Here is a 20,310-nt window from a genome sequence, read left to right as displayed (position 1 = left end):
TGTTCCACACAGGTACGTCCTTGGTAAATTTTTAAACACGTCATTAGATTAGATTAGATTCCCTACAGTGTGGAAACAGGCCCTTCGGCCCAACAAGTCCACACGGCCTCTTGGAGCATCCCACCCACACCCCACCCCCTATAACCCTAACACCCCTGCACACTATGGGAAACTTAGCATGGCCAATCCACCTAGCCTGCACATCTTTGGACTATGGGAGAAAACCGGAGCACCTGGAGAAAACCCACGCAGACACGGGGAGAATGTGCAAACTTCGCACAGAGGGTTATCCAGGGCTGGAATTGAACCCGGGTCCCTGGCACAGTGAGGCTGCAGTGCTAACCACTGAGCCACCGAGACTGTGTCTTTCCATTACCACTGCAAATTAAATGTTACGCATCATAGAGGACCTTGAATTTCTTCCATCCCTCCGAAGATTCAAATTGTGCCTGACTCTCCTTTCCTTTTAGGGATGCAATCGTTGCCAGTTCTGTCAACTCCGTGACAAGCTTCTTCTCAGGTTTTGTTGTGTTCTCTTTCTTGGGCTATATTTCAAAGCGCCATGGAGTTGCTCTGGAGGATGTAGCCACTGGAGGTGAGGCCACAGAGCTAGCTTTGCCTTTCGTTTAATGTACTCTAAATAGCTGTGTTGCAAAAAAATGAAAATTGAAATGAAATTACTCAGAACAATGTCACATTTTATGGGTGATTAAAACACTGTATCAGATTCACCGATGTTTGTTTTAAGGAACTCTAATCCAGAAACATCGGAATTATTATACACTATTTGCTTACTTAGTTTTATATTAATACATTTGTCTTTTTTTTAAAAAATTGCCATCATGAAGTACAGGCCTATATTGGGTTACAGCAGCATCAGGTGTGAGTCAGGATGGTGACAGCCAGTGTAATCTTCCACTGTGGAATCTGAAACTAAACATTGAAATAAATAGTGCCAAAGTTAAATGATTATAAGCCCATCAATCAACCATTTACCTCAACCAGGTTCTTAATATTTTAAAAAATTATTTTGATGCTGAAGCTCCAGTACTGTCAGTGATGGATCGCCAATCACTGGCTATGACACTGAGAACTTATGTACAGAATAACTACATACATGATGTGGGACCAAAAAAAAACTTTAAAAGTGCTTGTGCCAATTGTAGCTTTTAGGAAATGCTCACCCTTTTATTTTGGTTTTTGGGGTCTATAGTCTCAATTAGGTTTATAGTCTAATTCAGTCATGAACCTGATGCTCACTTCTTTCATTTTGAAATTTATCCCTTCACAAAGCAACGCTGGAAACAGTCAAGGAGAAGTCTAATGCTAGTGCTATTCCGTGTGATGGCAAAAGACACGGAAACCAATTTGAAAACATGAGGAAGACTATTCTGAAGTTTGTTGAGTGTTAAATAACTTCAATGTTGACAATAAAAATATATTTTTTCCAATTTGTTTGTGCTGATTTCTTCAGAATCAGCATCAAACACTCCTCAGTCAGAAAAAAGGCAATGAAGTTTCTTTTACTTCAATGGAACAAAGAGAGAGAGATTCCATCTACTTTCCAAACAACAAAATTATTAATCCATTCATAAAGCATTACTATATTACAATAATTACAGACAACATTCCATACTGAATAACCTGGGCGCTGTGAACACTGGAGAACCAGGCTATTCAGATCAGACTTGTAAAAGAAATCTGTTCAATTTTCTTTCCATTATATGGATAAAGAAAAATCAGGCAGTTCTTCTCCAAGAATGCAATGTGGGACTTTTCCAGTATTCCCAGTATTTCCAGACAATCTAATGTCCCAGACCATAGACCAAGTTTAATCTCTCCTGAAATCTTTCCAAATATATTGAATACTAATTTCAGAAGACCAAACTCAACTGTACCAATATGATACTTCCAATTTCCTATAGGAACCATCTCACTCAGGGAGGTGACAAAGATGATCTTATGAGGTCAGTAAATTAATGAAAGGAAAATAACTGTGTACATGCTCAATCAGAATTTGCTTCTAACTACTGGAATTTATCTTACTTTGGTTTGCATTCATCTGTCAGAGAACAATTTCATCCCATTTTCCTTGAAGGGATTCCAGGTCAAGTTCCTGAAACTAAAGATTTGCATACTATCTCATGTATTAGCTAGTGCTCATGCAACAGTTTTAACACTTAAAAATATAAATATGTATCACAAGCTCTTATAAGTGAAAAGCTATTTATATTTTCAGAAGCTGGATTGGTCTTCATTATTTACCCAGAAGCAATTGCCACCCTTCCTGGTTCATCAATTTGGTCAGTCATCTTTTTCATCATGCTTCTGACACTGGGACTTGACAGCGCAGTGAGTGTATTCAATTGTTATATTTTGGTGGTCAATGAAACAAGTAAATTGTCTTTCTAACTTGAAATTATTTCTATCTCTGTAATCAGCTGCCTGTCCAGCTATTTCATCTAGCCCTACAACTCTGCGCATTATCTGGGCTCCTCCAATTCTAGCCTGTTGAAAGTCTCAAAAATCAATCAATCAATCACCCCGATTGGCTGTTGTGCCTTCCCCTGCCAAAATACTAAGTTCCAGAACTTCCTTCGTAAGCTTTCCAATCATTTTCCCTCTATTCATTTCTTTAAAAGTGTTCTTAAAATGTAGCTCTTTGTGAAGTTTTTGTTTATCTGTCCAAATCACAGAATCATTGGTTCATAAAATAGTTATACACTAAAAAACAGTATTTGACCTGCATTAATACCATCTCTCAACAAGAGTAGATCTGCTAGTCCTTTCCCTATAGCCCTGAAAATGTTTCCCCTTCCAGTGTTTATTCAATTTCTTTCAACTCACAGCGTCTTCCACATGTTGCCACCACTTCTTTAGTCAGTTACCTTAAATCAGCTTCACACACATCCACCAATGGGAAATATTTCTCCCTATCTACTTTATTTGGACTTCTCATGAATGTGGACACCTCTGTCAAATCTTTTTCCAAGCTTCTCTTCTGTAAGGAATGCAGCATAGTTCTCCATTCTAGCCACATAACCAAAGTTCCTCAACACTGGAACTATTGCCATGATGTATCCTTTGGAACCTTGATAGCAAATTTTGTCTGACAATTCCCCTGTGAAGGAATTTGGAAAGGAATGTGAAGGGGCTATTTAAATGAAATTTGTTGACATTTTTATTTATCAATACAATGAAAGCAAACCTAGCAGTGGTGTCTGAGGGTCTGCAGCCCTCTTTTGATGTGTAGAATATAACAAATATACAAAAATAATGTAATTGAATTAAATTCAAATCCTACCTCCCTGTCAGAAAATAGTCATGCATATTGTCTGCTGAAAAGATTCAATGAACAGGTCAACAGATACTCTCTAGTAAAGGAAATTGCATCAGTTGACACATCATCTTACGTGCAGCAAAAATCAGTCTGTTTTCATTTCCCAAGTTTCTGTATTCAGGATATTTCAGGTTCTAGGCTTTCAGGAGGGATTTGTGACTGTTGAAAACTTAATCACATGCTGACCACTTAGAAGATCATAGCCAATGTCTGACCAAGATATAAAAAGCTTCTTGCCAGGAAATAGGTTAATGAAATAAACACATGTTCTTTTCTTATCTGAGGCCTTGATTTATTACTTGTGGTAATGAAGAACTGAAGAACAATGAAGAACTGACAAGCACCAACTGTTATTAAAAATGCACAGTGGGCTCCAGCATCCACACATGTGCTGTTAACTATGCAAATTGTGTTATTGCTGCTCAATACTTTGTTGCTCTTCAAGTTTCACAACAACAGTATTTCAATGAAAGACACACAAATGAATGAAGTTAGGGTCCAACTCAGTATGGGGAGAAATTGGGCCACGTGGCTTCTATTTTTATGTGCTACCTGCCTATCTTCTGGTGGAAAATTGGTTCCAAATGTGCATGCATATTCTAACTGAAAGTGCACTGTGCAGCATCTTGGTTTGAGAATTTATAAACCAATGGTGGCATGCAGAACAAAGAGATTATGATGCAATTTAATGTGCAATACCAACCTGACACCCAAACACTATCGAGTTTTGAGAAGATTTGTAGCTCAGGTTGAGGTTCTGGATGTAAGTTTGCTCGCTGAGATGGAAGGTTCATTTTCAGACGTTTCGTCATTTTTTTATTTGAAAAAAATATACTTTATTCATAGAATGTACAAAAAAAACATCTATACACCTACCCAGTCATGCAAGCCGCTCCGGGTTACCCAGGGGGTACGTACACCAACTAAAGGCAAAAAGAAAACAAAGAAGGAAAAAAAACACAAAGCAAAGAAAATACCCTGGCAGTCGTCTCCCCGCACAGTCCCCGTTGGCCCCCTGACCAGTTGGGGAAGGCGCCAGCTGGGCCCAGTTAACAGATAGGGCCCTTTATTCTATTCTAGACGAGGGGTTTCATACGGTGGTCTTTTCCCACCGTGCCTTGGCGGCGGCTGCCCCAAGCTTTAACGCGTCCCTCAGCACATAGTCCTGGACCTTGCAGTGTGCCAGTCTGCAACACTCGGTCGGGGTCAGTTCTTTCAGCTGGCAGACCAGCAAGTTGTGGGCAGACCAAAGAGCGTCTTTCACCGCATTGATGGTCCTCCAGGCGCAGTTGATGTTGGTCTCGGTGTGCGTCCCGGGAAACAGCCCGTAGAGCACAGAGTCCCGTGTCACGGAGCTGCTCGGGACGAACCTCGACAAATACCACTGCATCCCCCTCCAGACCTCCTGCGCATAGGCACACTCCAGAAGGAGATGATCGACAGTCACGTCCGCCCAGCAGCCGCCTCGAGGGCAGCGTGCGGTGGCGCAGAGATTCCGCGCATGCATAAAGGATCTCACTGGCAGAGCCCCTCTCACCGCCAGCCAAGCAATGTCCTTGTGTTTGTTTGAAAGTTCTGGCAATGAGGCATTCTGCCAAACGACTTTGGCAGTCTGCATGGGGAACCACACGACGGGATCCACCCTCTCCTTTTCCCGAAGTGTCTCGAGGATACTACGTGCTGACCACTGCCTGACAGCCTTGTGGTCAAAGGTGTTTCCCTTCAAAAATTTCTCCACGAAGGACAGGTTTTATGGGATGGTCCAACTACTCGGAGCGTTCTGCGGCAACGAGGCCAGGCCCATCTTTCGCAACACCGGGGACAGGTGGAACCTCAGTAAGTAGTGACACTTGGTGTTTGCGGACTGAGGATTTACGCACAGCTTGATGCAGCCGCACACAAAGGTAGCCATCAGGGCAAGGGTGGCGTTTGGTACGTCCTTTCCCCCGTTCCCCAGGTCTTTGTATATGGTGTCCCGACAGACCGGGTCCATCCTCGACCCCCAAATGAAGTGGAAGATGGCCCGGGTGACCGCAGCGGCGCAGGTCCAGGTAATAGGCCAGGCCTGCGCCACATACAACAGTACCAAAAGCCCCTTGCACCTGACAACCAGGTTCTTGCCCGCGATGGAGAGGGACCGGAGCGTCCACCTGCCCAGCTTCTGCTTCAGTTTGATGATACGCTCCTCCCAAGTCTTAGTGCATGCCCCAGCTCCACCGAACCAAACACCCAGCACCTTCAGGTAGTCTGTCCTGACGGTGAAGGGGATGAAGGAGCGGTCGTCCCAGTTCCCGAAGAACATGACCTCGCTCTTACCCCTATTGACTTTGGCACCCGAGGCCAGTTCAAACTGGCCGCAGATGTCCAACAGCGTACTCACCGACCGACGATTGGTGCAGAAGACGGCGACATTGTCCATGTACAGGGAGGTCTTGACCTGAAGGCCTCCGCTGCCTGTGATAGTCACGCCCTTCAGGCTCACATCCTTCCTGATGGATGCGGTGAAGGGCTCCACACAGCACACGAACAAGGCAGGAGAGAGCGGGCAGCCCTGCCTGACTCCAGATCTGACGGGAAAACTATTCGATTCCCACCTGTTGATCGAGACTGCGCTAACGATGTTGGTGCAGAGCAGCCGGATCCAATTGCGGATGCCCTCCCTGAACCCCAGTTTGGAGAGGACGTTCCTCATGTAAGCATAAGAGACCTTGTCGAAGGCCTTCTCCTGGTCCAGCCTGACGAGGCAGGTGTCCACCCGCCTGTGCTGCATGTAGGCGATCGTATCCCTGATGAGCGCGAGGCTCTCAGCGATCTTCCTGCCTGGCACAGCACATGTTTGTTCAGGATGAATCACCGACTCCAGGACAGACCTGACCCGGTTGGCTATGACCTTGGCCAGGATTTTGTAGTCCACGTTCAATAGTGAAATGGGACGCCAATTCTTAGTTTCTTCCCTCTCCCCCTTCCTCTTGTAAATGAGGGTGATGATGCCCTTCCTCGTGGACTTGCACATTTCCCCTGCCGAAGCACACTATCGTACACCTCCAGCAGGCCCTGGCCGACCAGATCCCACAGAGCGGAATACAACTCGACTGGTAAGCCGTTGCTCCCGGGAGCCTTATTCCTCTCCAAGGAGTTGAGGGCTCTGGTCAGCTCATCCAGGGATATCAGCCAGCCCAGCCACTCCCTCATGCCATCATCTAAGACCTTCGTGATAGACGACAGGAACGACTCGGAGGCTGTGCCGTCCGTGGGCTTCGCGTCGTACAGTCTGGCATAGAAGGATCTGCTGATCCTCAAAATGTCGGGCCTAGATGACGTCATCCTCCTTCAGCCGGCTAAGCACAGAGCTCTCTTTGTGCACCTTCTGAAAGAAGAAACGCGAGCACGTCTCGTCCTGCTCCACAGAGCGGACCCTGGACCGGAATATTATCCTGGAGGCCTCCATGGCGAAGAGCGAGGCTTGCTGGCCCCCCACCTCATGGAGCTCCTTCGTGACATCGACCCCCATCAACTGCAGAAGGAGCAGGTTCTGCACCCTTTTCTGGAGTCGCGACAGCTTTCCCCGCCTCTCTCTCGCCTTCCAAACACCCTTGAGGACAAAGAACTTCTTGATGTTCTCCTTCACCGTCTCCCACCAGTCGCCCGGAGACTCAAAGAGGGGTTTCATTGTTCTCCAACCAGCGTACTCCCTCTTAAGCTCCTCAACGTTCTCTAGGGTCAACAGAGTCGTGTTGAGCTTCCACGTCCCTTTGCCGGCCTGCTGGTCGTCCTGTAAGTGACAGTCGGCCAGCAGGAGGCAGTGGTCAGAGAAGAACACCGGCGCGACGCCGGTGGACCTGACCGAGGACACCCGTGACACAAACAGGAAGTCTATCCTTGAGCGCATAGACCCGCCTGGCCACGACCAGGTGTATCTCCACTGCGCTCCGTCTGCAGGGGTGCTGAAGATGTCGAGCAGCTTGGCGTCCTTCACCGTGCCCATCAGGAATCTGGACGTGACGTCCAGTTGACTTCCCCCACCCACTGTCCCCACGCCGGATCTTCCATCTGCATCGATGATGCAGTTGAAGTCTCCCCCCAGGATGACCGGCCTGGACGTAGCCAGCAGGGGTGGAAGCCTTTGCAGGACAGCCAACTGCTCACTCTGCACCGCTGGGACGTACACGTTGATCAGCCACAGGGGACCGTTCCTGTAGGTGACATCAGCCACTAGGAGGCGCCCTCCACTACCTCCTGAACTTGAGAGATGGTGAAGTTGCGCCCCCGCAGCAGAATAGCCAGGCCTGAGGACCGACAGTCATTACAGCCCGACCAGATCAAAGGCCCACAGGTCCAGGTGCCTGACCATTTCCCGTACCTGCTGAGGTGCGGTATCCCGCACTCCTGCAGAAACAGGAGATCTGCCTTGACGGTGGTCAGGTAGGCCAACGTGGACACACGTCTTGCGGTGGACTTGACGCTGCGCACATTAATGCTCGCAACTCGTACCCCCATTGTGGGCAGTGACCGCATTACCCTCCCCAAGTCCAAGGCCCAGCCCCTCCATCTGTCTCTTCATGCCCATTGCCCGGGATAACTGCTGGACGCTCTCCGGGCTCAGGAAACTGTCCGTGCTGCCTTCCGGGTGACATCCCCCCGTTATGGGTACGGAGGCAGGAGAGTCCGGCTCTGGGTCAGGCTGGGGACACGCTGTTTCCTGCTTCCCGCCTGAAGGTTCCGGGGGGGCCTCCAGGGCCCCAGCGGCGCATGGCTGGGTTTCGGAGGGAGCCTCAGGATGCCTCCTGTCACCTGGAATCGGGGTGCTGCTTTCCTTCTCCCTTAAGATCTTTAGCTTCTGCTTTGGGCGGGCCTCCTCCGAATCTCCCTCGTCGGAGGAGCTCTTATAGCCCCCCTGTAGCTGCCTCTTCCCGCCTGATGGTTGCGGTGCCAGGGCCTGCCGGCTCGCCTTCCTCCTGGCTTTCCAGACCGTCATCTGCTCCCCTGGGTCACCTGTCGCCTCCTCTATCGACTCCGGGTTGTTAAGGGGGGAACGGAGCCTGCAGGGGCGCTTTGCTGGCCTCGGGTCTGTCCTGCGGGGCTGGGCCCTCCTGCACGACCTGGCCCTCCTGCACATTAGGGGGGTCCTTGCAGGGGCCTGGTGCCTTCCTCTCCTCCAGGGGCGCATGCCCCACATTGCCCCTGCCAGCGACCTGGGCGTAGGTGGTCCCCCACTGCGGGCATGCCCTATAGAGGTGGCCCGCTTCCCCGCAAAGGTTGCAGCTTTTTCCTTTTGGGCAATCCTTTGCAAGGTGTCCCTCCTCCCTGCAGTTCCTGCAGATGGTGGCTTTGCAGTCAGCCGCCACGTGACCTGACCTATCACAGGCATGGCAGACTTTAGGTTGCCCAGCGTAAGTCAGGTAGCCCTTGCTCCCACCGATCGCAAAGCTGGACGGTGGGTGTACGATGTTCACGTCCGCGCCCGTCCTCAGCTTCACCCTGACCTGCCTCTTACTGGTCCAGATCCCTAAGGGGTCCATGATGTTGATTAGGTCACCTTCCACCTTCACGTACCTTCCAAGGAAGGTCAGGACATAACTGCTGGCACATGCGGGTTGTACATGTATACAGTCACCATACGGCTCCTCTGCACCGGCATCACGAACAGCGGGACAGCGGTCAGTACAGAGAGGGGGCCCTCACCTCCTTTCTCCTTGAAAACCTCCAGGAAGCGCTCACAAAGCTTGGCACTCCTGAAGGTTACATCGTAAAAACCTCCTCCAGGGAAATCCTGCAGGCAGTAAATATCCGCAGCAGGAAACCCACAACAGTCCAACAGGACCCTCTTTACGAAGAAGGTGTGGTCCACAGATGCACCTTTATCCACGTTCTTCACGGAAATGCGGATGGTGTTCCGGACCCCCTGACCCTGGGCATGAGCAATTGCCATAGCCATCGTTGCAGGTTGGCTGCTCCCCTGAACCAGTGTTAGGCCGAAGCCAGCATTAAGATCCACCGGTTGCAAGGGTGCACAGCCAACCCGACGTCTTCCTTCCACCTCCAACACAGTCACCCTCTCCTCCTCTCGGTCCACAAAAGAGTGGGTCTTTATTTTGTTTCGGATGTAAGCTGGTTCACTGAGCTGGAAGGTTCGTTCCCAGATAATCCATCACCATTCTAGGTAACATCACCAGTGAGCCTCCGGTGAAGCGCTGGTGTTATGTCCCGCTTTCTATTTATCTGTTTAGGTTTCCTTGGGTTGGGATGTCATTTCCTGTGTTGGTGATGTCATTTCCTGTTTTTTTCTCAGAGGGTGGTAAATGGGCTCCAAATCAATGTGTTTGTGATGGAGTTCCAGTTGGAATGCCATGCTTCTAGGAATCCTCGTGCATGTCTCTGTTTGGCTTGTCCTAGGACGGATGTGTTTGTCACTATGTTTGACACAGGTTTCCAACCTGTCGCAGTCTGCTGAACATAACAATAAATAATATGAAAACTCCCTTATGGTGTTTTGGGAGAAACCACATAGAAGGTCAGAGAGCAGCTGTAGAGTTCAAAAAAAAGTTTTTAAAAAACGAAGCAGTGAATCTTCACTGCTGACTGTGAAATTACAAGCATTTGTGGAAAACTGAGTTGGCTCCAAGAAAAATAAACAGTGAAATTTCACAACTGACCGTTGAAAAACCTCATTATGGAAACTAGTCACAGCTGCGAGAGTCAGGATTACACAGCCTGATCAACTAAGTGTTTGACTTAAGACTTATAAAACTGATAAATCTTAGTCTTTTCTTTGTAAACTAAAACTGAGTATGGTGAGGGGTTTAATGTTTTACTGAGATCTGTCTCTTGATTAATTATTTATGATATAAAACATAGGTATTAAATTAAATTACAGCAGTGTTTTTACTGCAGTAAGACTGTGCTTTTTTCTGGATCGATAAATTGTTTAAGGGGCAGATATGGCCCTTATTTCAGTGATGTGCTCTTCCTTTTGGATGTAGGAGATTAGGCAGAATTTCAGTATTCCCAATGATTATGTCGGCAGCAAATGTATTTGGTTCTGATTGCATGGCAGTTTGAGGCTATGAGGAATTCATAGGATCCAGGGGCATGTGATGGATGGCATTTTCAAGAAAGCAGAAAAACTGCAGATACAGTCAGGTTGCTGGGTTACCAGGGAAAGTTAATATAGGTCGGCAGGTAGCACAAGTGTTCTGTGACTATCTCCACCTCAAACAACTGCGCTGTTTTGGAAAATCAGGAGATGCTGGATTCTCTGGTGAATGTAGCACTGACAGCAGAGTTTCTGTTACCAAAGATAATAGGAACTGCAGATGCTGGTAAATCCGAGATAACAAGGTGTAGAGCTGAATGAACACAGCAGGCTAAGCAGCATCTTAGGAGCACAAAAGCTGACACTTCAGACCCAGACCCTTCATCAGAAAAGGGGGAGAAGAGGGTTCTGAAATAAATGGGGAGGGGGCGGAGGCGGATCGAACATGGATAGTGGAAAAGATAGGTGGAGAGGAGACAGATAAGTTAAAGAGGCAGGGATGGAGCCAGAAGAGGTGAGTGTAGGTGGGGTGGTAGGGAGGAGATAGGTCAGTCCGGGAAGGACGGGCAGGTCAAGGGGGCGGGATGAGGTTAGTAGGTAGGATATGGGGGTACAGCTTGAGGTGGGAAGAAGGGATAGGTGAGAGGAAGAACAGGTTAGGCATTGCCACTTGAAGGTTGCAGGAACAGCAACTCATATTCCACTTGGGAACCCTGCAGCCCAGTGGTATCAATGTGGATTTCACCAGCTTCAAAATCTCCCCTCTTCCTACTGCATCCCAAACCAGCTCAGCTCATCCCAGCCTCCCTAACCTGTTCTTCCTCTCACCTATCCCCTCCTCCCACCTCAAGCTGCACCCCCATTTCCTACCTACTAACCTCATCCTGCCCCCTTGACCTGTCCGTCCTCCCTGGACTGATCTATCTCCTCCATACCTCCCCACCTACACTCACCTCTACTGGCTCCATCCCTGCCTCTTAAACTTGTCTGTCACCTCTCCACCTATCTTTTCTGCTATCTATGTTCGATCCGCCTCCCACTCTCTCCATATTTATTTCAGATCCCTCTTCTCCTCCCCCTTTTCTGATGATGAAGGGGCTGGGCCCGAAACATCAGTTTTTCTGCTCCTAAGATGGTGCTTGGCCTTTCTGGTACCAAGACTGGTTCTGCTCAAATGAAGGGTGAGTTAAGTTCCAAGTGAACAAATGTGATAGGGACTCTCGAATTAGAGGCACAAATAGACATATCTGTGCCTGACAGCGAGATGTCAAAATGATGTGCTACCTCCCTAGTACCAGGGTCAAGAAGGAGGTGCAGAATATTCTCAAAGATGGGAATGACCTGCAGGACGTCATTGTACACATTGGTACTAATGACATAGAAAGAGAAAGGGGCGAAGTTCTGAGGAGAGGATATAGGAAATTAGGCAGGAAGTTAAAAGTTAGGCCCTCGAAGCTGGTAATGTTTGGATTACTCCCACTGCCTCATGCTAGTGACAGTAGGAATAGGAGGATAGAGCAGATGAATGCATGGCTGAGGAGCTGGTGCAGGGGGCAGGGATTTCCATTTTTGTATCATTGGAATCTCTTCTGGGATAGAAGTGACCTATATAAGGTCAGTTTGTAGCTGAATTGAAAGGAGACCAATACCCTGGTGGGGAGATTTTCTAGTGCTGCTTGGGAGGCTTTAAACTAGTTGGGAAATGGGTGGTGGTTGGACTCAAAGAGATATTGAGAAATGTCAGAGGCTGGTACAGTTGAAGAGCAAAGTGGAGAATGAGGTAAGACTCCTAAATTAAACTGCGTTTATTTCAATGTAAGATGCCTGAAAAGTGTGGCACATGTACTCAGGGCATGGTTTGGAACACGGGACTGGGATAGCATAGCTATCTTGCAAATGTTGCTCAGGGAAGTAGGACTGACAGCTCCAGGTCATAGATGCTATTGGAAGGAGAGGAAGGAGGGGTGGCAAGAGAGGAGAGGGAGTGTGATATTAGAACACAGAGAACATAGAACAGTACAGCACAGGAATGAGCCCTTTAGCTTGATGTTATACCAAACATGATGCTAAATTAAACTAATATCTTCTGCCTGTCCTTGTTCCATATCCCTCCATGCCTTGCATATTTGTGTGCATATTAAAAGTCCTTTAAATGCCCCTATCGTATCTGCCTCCAGCACCACACATGGCAGCATGTTCAGATACCTGCCATTCTCTGTCTTAAAAACTTGCCCTTCACATCTCCTTTGAACTTTCCCCCTTTCACCTTAAATGCACGCCCTCTAGTATTAGACATTTCAACTCTGAGAAAAAGATTCTGACTGTCAACTCTATCTAGACATCTCATAACTTTACAAACTTCTTTCAAGTCTCCCCTTAGACTTTGATGCTCCAAAGAAAACAACCCCAGTTTTTCTAGCCTCTCCTTGTAGCTTATACCCTCTTATCCGTGCAGCATCCTGGTAAACCTCTTCTCCACCCTCTCCAAAGCCTCCATTTCCTTCTTGTAATGCAAAAACCAGAACTGAATGCAATACTCTGAGTGCAACCTAACCAAAGTCTTATAAAACTGCAACATGACATCCTGACTCTTGTACTCAATGCTCTGACCAATAAAGTCAAGTTTGCCATACACCTTCTTTATCACCCCATCTCCTTGTATAGTCACTCCCTGGGAGCTGTGGACTTGATCCCAAGATCCCTCTGTACATCAAAGCTGTTCAGAGTCCGGCCATTACCTGTATACTTTCCTTAACATTTGATCACCCAAAGTGCAAGACATATCACACTTGCATGGACTAAACTCCATCTGCCATTTGTCCATCTGAGTCATTTTTAAAAAAAATCGCAAACAACAGAGGTTCCAGTATGGTCCCATATGGAACACCACTGGTCATGGACCTCCAGCCTGAAAAACATCATTCCACCACTACCCTCTGCCTTCTGAAACCCTAATTCTGGACCCACATGATCAGTCACCATCTCATCTTCTAGATGAACCTACCTTGAGGGACCTTGTCAAAAGCCTTACTAAAACCCATGTGGATAGCATGTACTGTTGTACCCTCATCAATCGCCTTTGTTGCCTTTTTGAAAAATTCAATCAAGTTGGTAAGACATGACCTGCCCTACACAAAGCCATGCTGACTGCCCCAATTAGGCTATGCTGTTCCAAATGTGTGTAAATGCTATCCCTAAGAATTCTCTTCAATAGCATCCCAACCACCAACGTGAGACTTAATGGTCTATAGTTTCCCAGATTATCCCTATTTCCTTTCTCAAGAAAGGAACTACTCACCAGTCCTCCAGGACCTCTCCAGTGGCTAATAAGGATACAAAGATCTTGATCAGGGCCTCAGCAATCTCCTCTCTTGCCTCTCACAATAACCTGAGGTATGTACCATCGGGCTCTGGGGACCTATCCACGAGTGATCTAATGTTTGTTGCTTACCATTCCTTGATACTGAGGTTCTTCCACAATCCACTGTTCAGCTGTGATGACTGAGCCAACTTCTCCCAGAATGCTCCTCAGTGCTGTCTCTCTGGCACCCTGGATTTGGTTAGGGATAACATTTACAGCTGAACGTTGGGAGGATATTCCTGGGCCTACATGCACTGAAGTTGTTTGGGTGGAACGGAGACATAAGAAATGGATTATTACCTTATTGGCATTGTACTATAGGCCCCCTGAATAGTCAGTGGGAAGTTGAGGAGCAAATTTGTAAGGTGATCTTAGATGTCTGTAAGAATGATAGAGTTGTAATGGTAGAGGGTTTTAACTTTCCAGACATAGGCTGGAACTGCCATAGTGTTAAGGACTTGAATGGACAGGAATTTGTTAAGTGTGTACAAGAAAAATTTCTTATTCAGAACGTAGACGCACCTGTTAGAGAAGGAGCAAAACCTGACCTTCCCTTGGGAAATAAGGCAAGGCAAATGATGGAGGTGTCAGTGGGGGTGCACTTTGGGGGTCAGTGATTAGATTAGATTCTCTACAGTGTGGAAACAGGCTCTCCGGCCTAACAAGTCCACACCACCCCTTTGCAGCATCCCACCCAGACCCATCCCCCTGAAACCCACACACCCCTGAACACTATGGGCAATTTAGCATGGCCAATCCACCTAGCCTGCACATCTTTGGACTGTGGGAGGAAACCGGAGCACCCAGAGGAAACCCACGCAGACATGGGGAGAATGTGCAAACTCCACACAAACAGTCACCCGAGGCTGGAATTGAACCCAGGTGCCTGGCACTGTGAGGCTGCAGTGCTAACCACTGAGCCACCAATTTTAAAGTAATAATAGAAAAGGATTGACCTGATCTAAAAGTTAAAATTCTGAATTGTAGTAAGGCTAATATTGGCAAGAACTTTCAAAAGTTGATTGGGAACAGGCTATTCACATGTAAAGGGATGGTTGGAAATTGTGAAGCCTTCAAAATTGAGATAACGAGAGTCCAGAGACAGTATGTTCCTGTTAGGGTGAAGGACAAGGCTGGTGGGTGCAGGGAACCCTGGATGAGTAGAGAAACTGAGGCTCTGGTCAAAAAAGAGAAGGAAGCATATGTCAAGTAAAGATAACTGGGATCAAGTGAATCCCTGGAGGAGTATAAGGGCATTCATAGTATACTGAAGAGGGATATCAGAAGGGCAGAAAGGGGACCAGAGATAGCTTTGGAAAATAGGGTTAAGCAGAAGCCAAAGAGATTCTACAAATACATTGAGGACATGAGAGTATCTAGGGACAGAATAGGACCCCTTAAAGATCAACAAGGCTGTTTATGTGTGCAACTGCTGGAGATTGGTGTGATATTAAACATCAGTATTTACTGTGGAGAAAGATATCGAAGCAAGAGAGCTTGGAGAAACAAAGAGTGATATCTTGCAAAGTGTCTATATTACAGAAAATGAGGTGCTGGACCTCTTAAAACGCGCAAGAGTGAATAAATCCCTGGGACCTGATCAGGTGTTCCCCACAACTTTATGGGAAGCTAGGGAAGTGATTGCTGGGCCCCTTGCTGAGATAGTTGTGTCATTGATAGCCATCAGTGAGGTGCCAGAAGACTGGAGGGTGGCTAATATGGTCCCATTATTTAAGAAAATTGGCAAGGAAAAGCTAGGGAAATATGGATCGGTGAGCCTGATGTCAGTAGTAGGTAAATTATTAGAGGGGATTTTGAGGGACAGGATTTACATGTATTTGGAAAGGTAAGGACTGATTAGTGATAGTCAGTATGACTGTGCATGGGAAATTGTGTCTTACTAACTTGGTTGAGCTTTTGAGGAAGTGATTAAGATAGAGCAGTAGACATTTTCTGTATAGACTTCAGAGAGGCGTTTGACGAGGTTCCACATGGGAGATTGGTGAGCAATAATAGATCACATGGAAACCAGGAAGAGCTAACCATTTGGATACAAAATTGGCTTTAAGATAGGAGACGAACGATGGTGGTAGAGGAGAGATAATGGGAACTGCAGATGCTGGAGATTCCAAGATAATAAAATGTGAGGCTGGATGAACACAGCAGGCCAAGCAGCATCTCAGGAGCACAAAAGCTGACGTTTCGGGCCTGGACCCTTCATCAGAGAGGGGGATGGGGGGAGGGAACTGGAATAGATAGGGAGAGAGGGGGAGGCGGACCGAAGATGGAGAGTAAAGAAGATAGGTGGAGAGGGTGTAGGTGGGGAGGTAGGGAGGGGATAGGTCAGTCCAGGGAAGACGGACAGGTCAAGGAGGTGGGATGAGGTTAGTAGGTAGCTGGGGGTGCGGCTTGGGGTGGGAGGAAGGGATGGGTGAGAGGAAGAACCGGTTAGGGAGGCAGAGACAGGTTGGACTGGTTTTGGGATGCAGTGGGTGGGGGGGAAGAGCTGGGCTGGTTGTGTGGTGCAGTGGGGGGAGGGGATGAACTGGGCTGGTTTAGGGATGCAGTGGGGGAAGGGGAGATTTTGAAACTGGTGAAGTCCACATTGATACCAGGGTTCCCAGGCGGAATATGAGTTGCTGTTCCTGCAACCTTCGGGTGGCATCATTGTGGCAGTGCAGGAGGCCCATGATGGACATGTCATCAAGAGAATGGGAGGGGGAGTGGAAATGGTTTGCGACTGGGAGGTGCAGTTGTTTGTTGCGAACTGAGCGGAGGTGTTCTGCAAAGCGGTCCCCAAGCCTCCGCTTGGTTTCCCCAATGTAGAGAAAGCCGCACCGGGTACAGTGGATGCAGTATATCACATTGGCAGATGTGCAGGTGAACCTCTGCTTAATGTGGAATGTCATCTTGGGGCCTGGGATGGGGGTGAGGGAGGAGGTGTGGGGACAAGTGTAGCATTTCCTGCGGTTGCAGGGGAAGGTGCCGGGTGTGGTGGGGTTGGAGGGCAGTGTGGAGCGAACAAGGGAGTCACGGAGAGAGTGGTCTCTCCGGAAAGCAGACAGGGGTGGGGATGGAAAAATGTCTTGGGTGGTGGGGTCGGATTGTAAATGGCGGAAGTGTCGGAGGATAATGCGTTGTATCCGGAGATTGGTAGGGTGGTGTGTGAGAACGAGGGGGATCCTCTTGGGGCGGTTGTGGCGGGGGCGGGGTGTGAGGGATGTGTCGCGGGAAATGCGGGAGACGCGGTCAAGGGCGTTCTCAATCACCGTGGGGGGGAAGTTGCGGTCCTTAAAGAACTTGGACATCTGGGATGTGCGGGAGTGGAATGTCTTATCGTGGGAGCAGATGCGGCGGAGGCGGAGGAATTGGGAATAGGGGATGGAATTTTTGCAGGAGGGTGGGTGGGAGGAGGTGTATTCTAGGTAGCTGTGGGAGTCGGTGGGCTTGAAATGGACATCAGTTACAAGCTGGTTGCCTGAGATGGAGACTGAGAGGTCCAGGAAGGTGAGGGATGTGCTGGAGATGGCCCAGGTGAACTGAAGGTTGGGGTGGAAGGTGTTGGTGAAGTGGATTGTGATAGAGGTTTGTTTTCCTTGTAGAGAGCAGTGTATTGGGAGTCTGCACTGCTGTAATTGGAACTTGGAGGCTGAAGTTGCAACACCTGTTGCAACTGTGAGCAGTTGGATCTGGTTGAAGCCTAGAGCCTGGAGCTTCTGGTGCTGCAGCCTGTCTGCCTCCCTAAAGGGATATGAGCCTGGAATTCTCCGTTGCAGCTGTCTTTGGAAGCCTGGTGGCCTGCATTTCTCCTTGGTGACGTGATGACTGCTGTAATTACACCTACTGCACCAGGGAGAAGCTGCTATAGTTTGGGGCCTAGAGCTCGGTGCATCAGGTGCTGCAGTTGGCCTGCTTGTTTGAAAGGACCAAAGCTTAGGACTTGCTGCTGCTGCCCTGAGAAGTTTTGTAGCTTGCACTTCTGTTTAGCTGATGCCACGGAGGCTTGTTTATGGACCTCGGACTACTACTTCAATCTGGGAATTCAGGCCTGGGCATTAATTGCTTGAGGCGTGAACACTTGCTGTGAGTGACTGGGTTCTGGAACTGTTCAGAGCCCGGCCCATCTCCCTATTATTATCTTGTGAATGTGGCCTCTTTGAAGCCAGTGATTATCGCCTGTGGGCATCGGGATCTGTCCAAAACATCCAACTGTTTTGGACCTATGGATTGGGAGTCAGGCCAGGACACAGCCGCCTGAGGCAACATACTGGCAAGCGAGGCCTCATGGACTGTCAGTTTCCTTTACCTACTATTTATGTGAGGGGAAGTGTTGGTCCTGATTTGAGAGGAAGATGTAGACTGTGGGTGCTCTAAAACAACTTCTGAGGTGGGGCTCAGTTGCTCCTACAAACAGTGATTGCATCCTTTGTGTCCCCCCACACCCCGGGAGGTGTGGGCGGAGGCGGCCTCATCGCCCTTTACACATTTAATAAAACAGCTCAGGGTGAAATGTTACATTCACCCCAACATGGCCATTGAGGCATGCACAGCAGCATTGGCTGGGGCAGTCGGTATTGCCACCATTGTTGCTGCATCAATGACATATGGGAAGACAGTGTTCGTCTTGAAGACTGAGTGTGAGGTGCACCTCACTTTGGAGAGAGGCTTACTGTCGATGGGGTGTTATTCCCTGTCAACCCTCTGGAAGTTATTTCTCCAGAGGGTCATTTTATCAAACGTCCTATCCTTCATTCCATCTGAGCTCCTCCTCCCCCACCTCCACAAGCTTGGGAAAATGAGGTTGAGCATGGTGGCACTACAGCTCAGTGTGAAGGAAGCCATTTGAGACACATTAACTACTTCCAGTGGCAGGTTTTCATTTGCCTGGCCAGGGAGGCGGTCACAGAGGGCACCTTCAAGCTTGAGCATGAGAGTGCTGCTTACCGGGAGCTCTGGTTGGCAAAGGGTGTGCGGTGTCATACCTGCACCTCCAGGCAGATTGCACTGCCTCGAAGGCTATTGCTAATACCCAAGATGCTGCAGCTGGCATCATTACCCCTCCCCTCATGCCCCCCCCCCCCCACATCAACTCCCACAGGAGGGAGCTACCTCACTTAAAGACACCAGTGGGGTGGGAGCAGAGCATCTGCAGGGGCAGAAAGCCTGGATGAAGACTAAGCATTTTGGGGCATCCTCCCAGAAGGATTTCCCATGTAACCCTGAGGCCATCAGACTCCAGCCTGGGGAGGGATCCCTTGTGAAGGATAACAGTTCTGGGCCCGTCAGAAAGGCACAGGATTTGAAGCCCAGCCTGGCACCCGTCAATGGTAAAGTACTAGTGAACAGGTGTTGCCCCCAGTTTCCCCGGTCCCCTGCGTGCCCCAAAATCTGTGAAGGACAATGGAAAAGGGTGGATATTTGAGCAGAGGGCATCAAGACACTGGAGAGAGGGAGGTGATATTCCTCAGGGTCAGAGGGACAGGGTGAGTCCAGTGGTAACAACAACTCCCCGGGGATGATGAAATAGCATCCCCCAGAAAAACCTCTCTTCCCCCCGCCAGAGGAGCAGGACACAAACCCACTCCTGCAGAGCACTGCAACTGGACCAGGCACCCCACAGGCTGCGCTGGGCGTAGCCAGTGAGGTCTTGCCCACATTACAAGACCTGGAAGGCCTTTAGGTGCTGCCTGTGCTAGCTGGGGACTGCAGTGGCGATAATTACCTTGAGGGCATCCTGGAAGGCAATGATAAAAGAGCAGACCTCCTTGCAGGCTTTTACATCAAGCACCTCCACCCTTACTGGGGATCTTTCCCCAGATACGGAGGATGATCCGGTGCCAGGAGTGGAGCAGGTTTCTGATCCACTTTCACCTGGGGGGCATGACCTTTTAGTCTACATTTTAGTTAAATCTGAAATAATCCAAGACTTGAACCTGCAAAGGATCCTCCTGCTGTTGAACTTGGGGATAGGATCAAGGCAGGAGTGAGCCCAACCAGTGACTCCGGACTACCCCTTGTAGGCAAGGTGAGGAAGCGTTCGGGGTCAGAAGAGGAGGATTGGGATCGATTGTGAGGACTGCTGAGTTAGATGAGGGGGTGAACGACGTGGTGCTCACGGACGAGGTCCCCCTCATCACCATTGAGGATCTCCAAGACTTTCTGCAAGTAGTACTTGGTCAGGCAGACAGAGTCCAGTTGGCTATGGGCCATTGGAATTCTCTACCACATCTGATCATGTCTGTTCGGCAGCTATTGACAGCCCTGGGAAGGGACAAGAACACAAAGCGGCAGTGCCAGGGATTGCTTTGTAGAATCGTCAAAGAGTTCCTCCATAGCTAGCTTCAATGCCAATGGCAGTGGGAAGGTCTGGCACAGACTTTGTGTTCTCTTGCTCCTCAGGGTACAAAAGTTCGCAGTGAGCCTCCTGCAAGAAACCCGTACCGTTTCAGGAGATGAAGCAATATGGCTTCTGGTGTGATGTAGAAGGTCTTCATGAATCACCTGGCCTCCAATTCCGGCAGAATGGCTATCTTGTTGGTCCACTTTTCTCAGCCAGATATCTTGAGGATCAAGGAG

General features: G+C 48.6%; 1 protein-coding gene across 1 annotated transcript in view; it reads left to right on the top strand.

Annotated features, from left to right (window-relative positions):
- slc6a3 (solute carrier family 6 member 3) overlaps nt 1-20,310 on the top strand; it is a 160,824-nt gene that overhangs the window by 75,256 nt on the left and 65,258 nt on the right. The window contains exons 7-8 of the mRNA XM_048560401.1: nt 471-595; nt 2,240-2,352. Of these exons, the coding sequence (XP_048416358.1) occupies nt 471-595; nt 2,240-2,352 (238 nt within the window). The remainder of the gene's footprint in view (nt 1-470; nt 596-2,239; nt 2,353-20,310) is intronic.

The sequence above is a fragment of the Stegostoma tigrinum genome, chromosome 2 (genome assembly GCF_030684315.1).
Source record: "Stegostoma tigrinum isolate sSteTig4 chromosome 2, sSteTig4.hap1, whole genome shotgun sequence".
Classification (NCBI taxonomy): Eukaryota; Metazoa; Chordata; class Chondrichthyes; order Orectolobiformes; family Stegostomatidae; genus Stegostoma; species Stegostoma tigrinum.
This window is presented reverse-complemented; position numbering and strand designations above follow the sequence as displayed.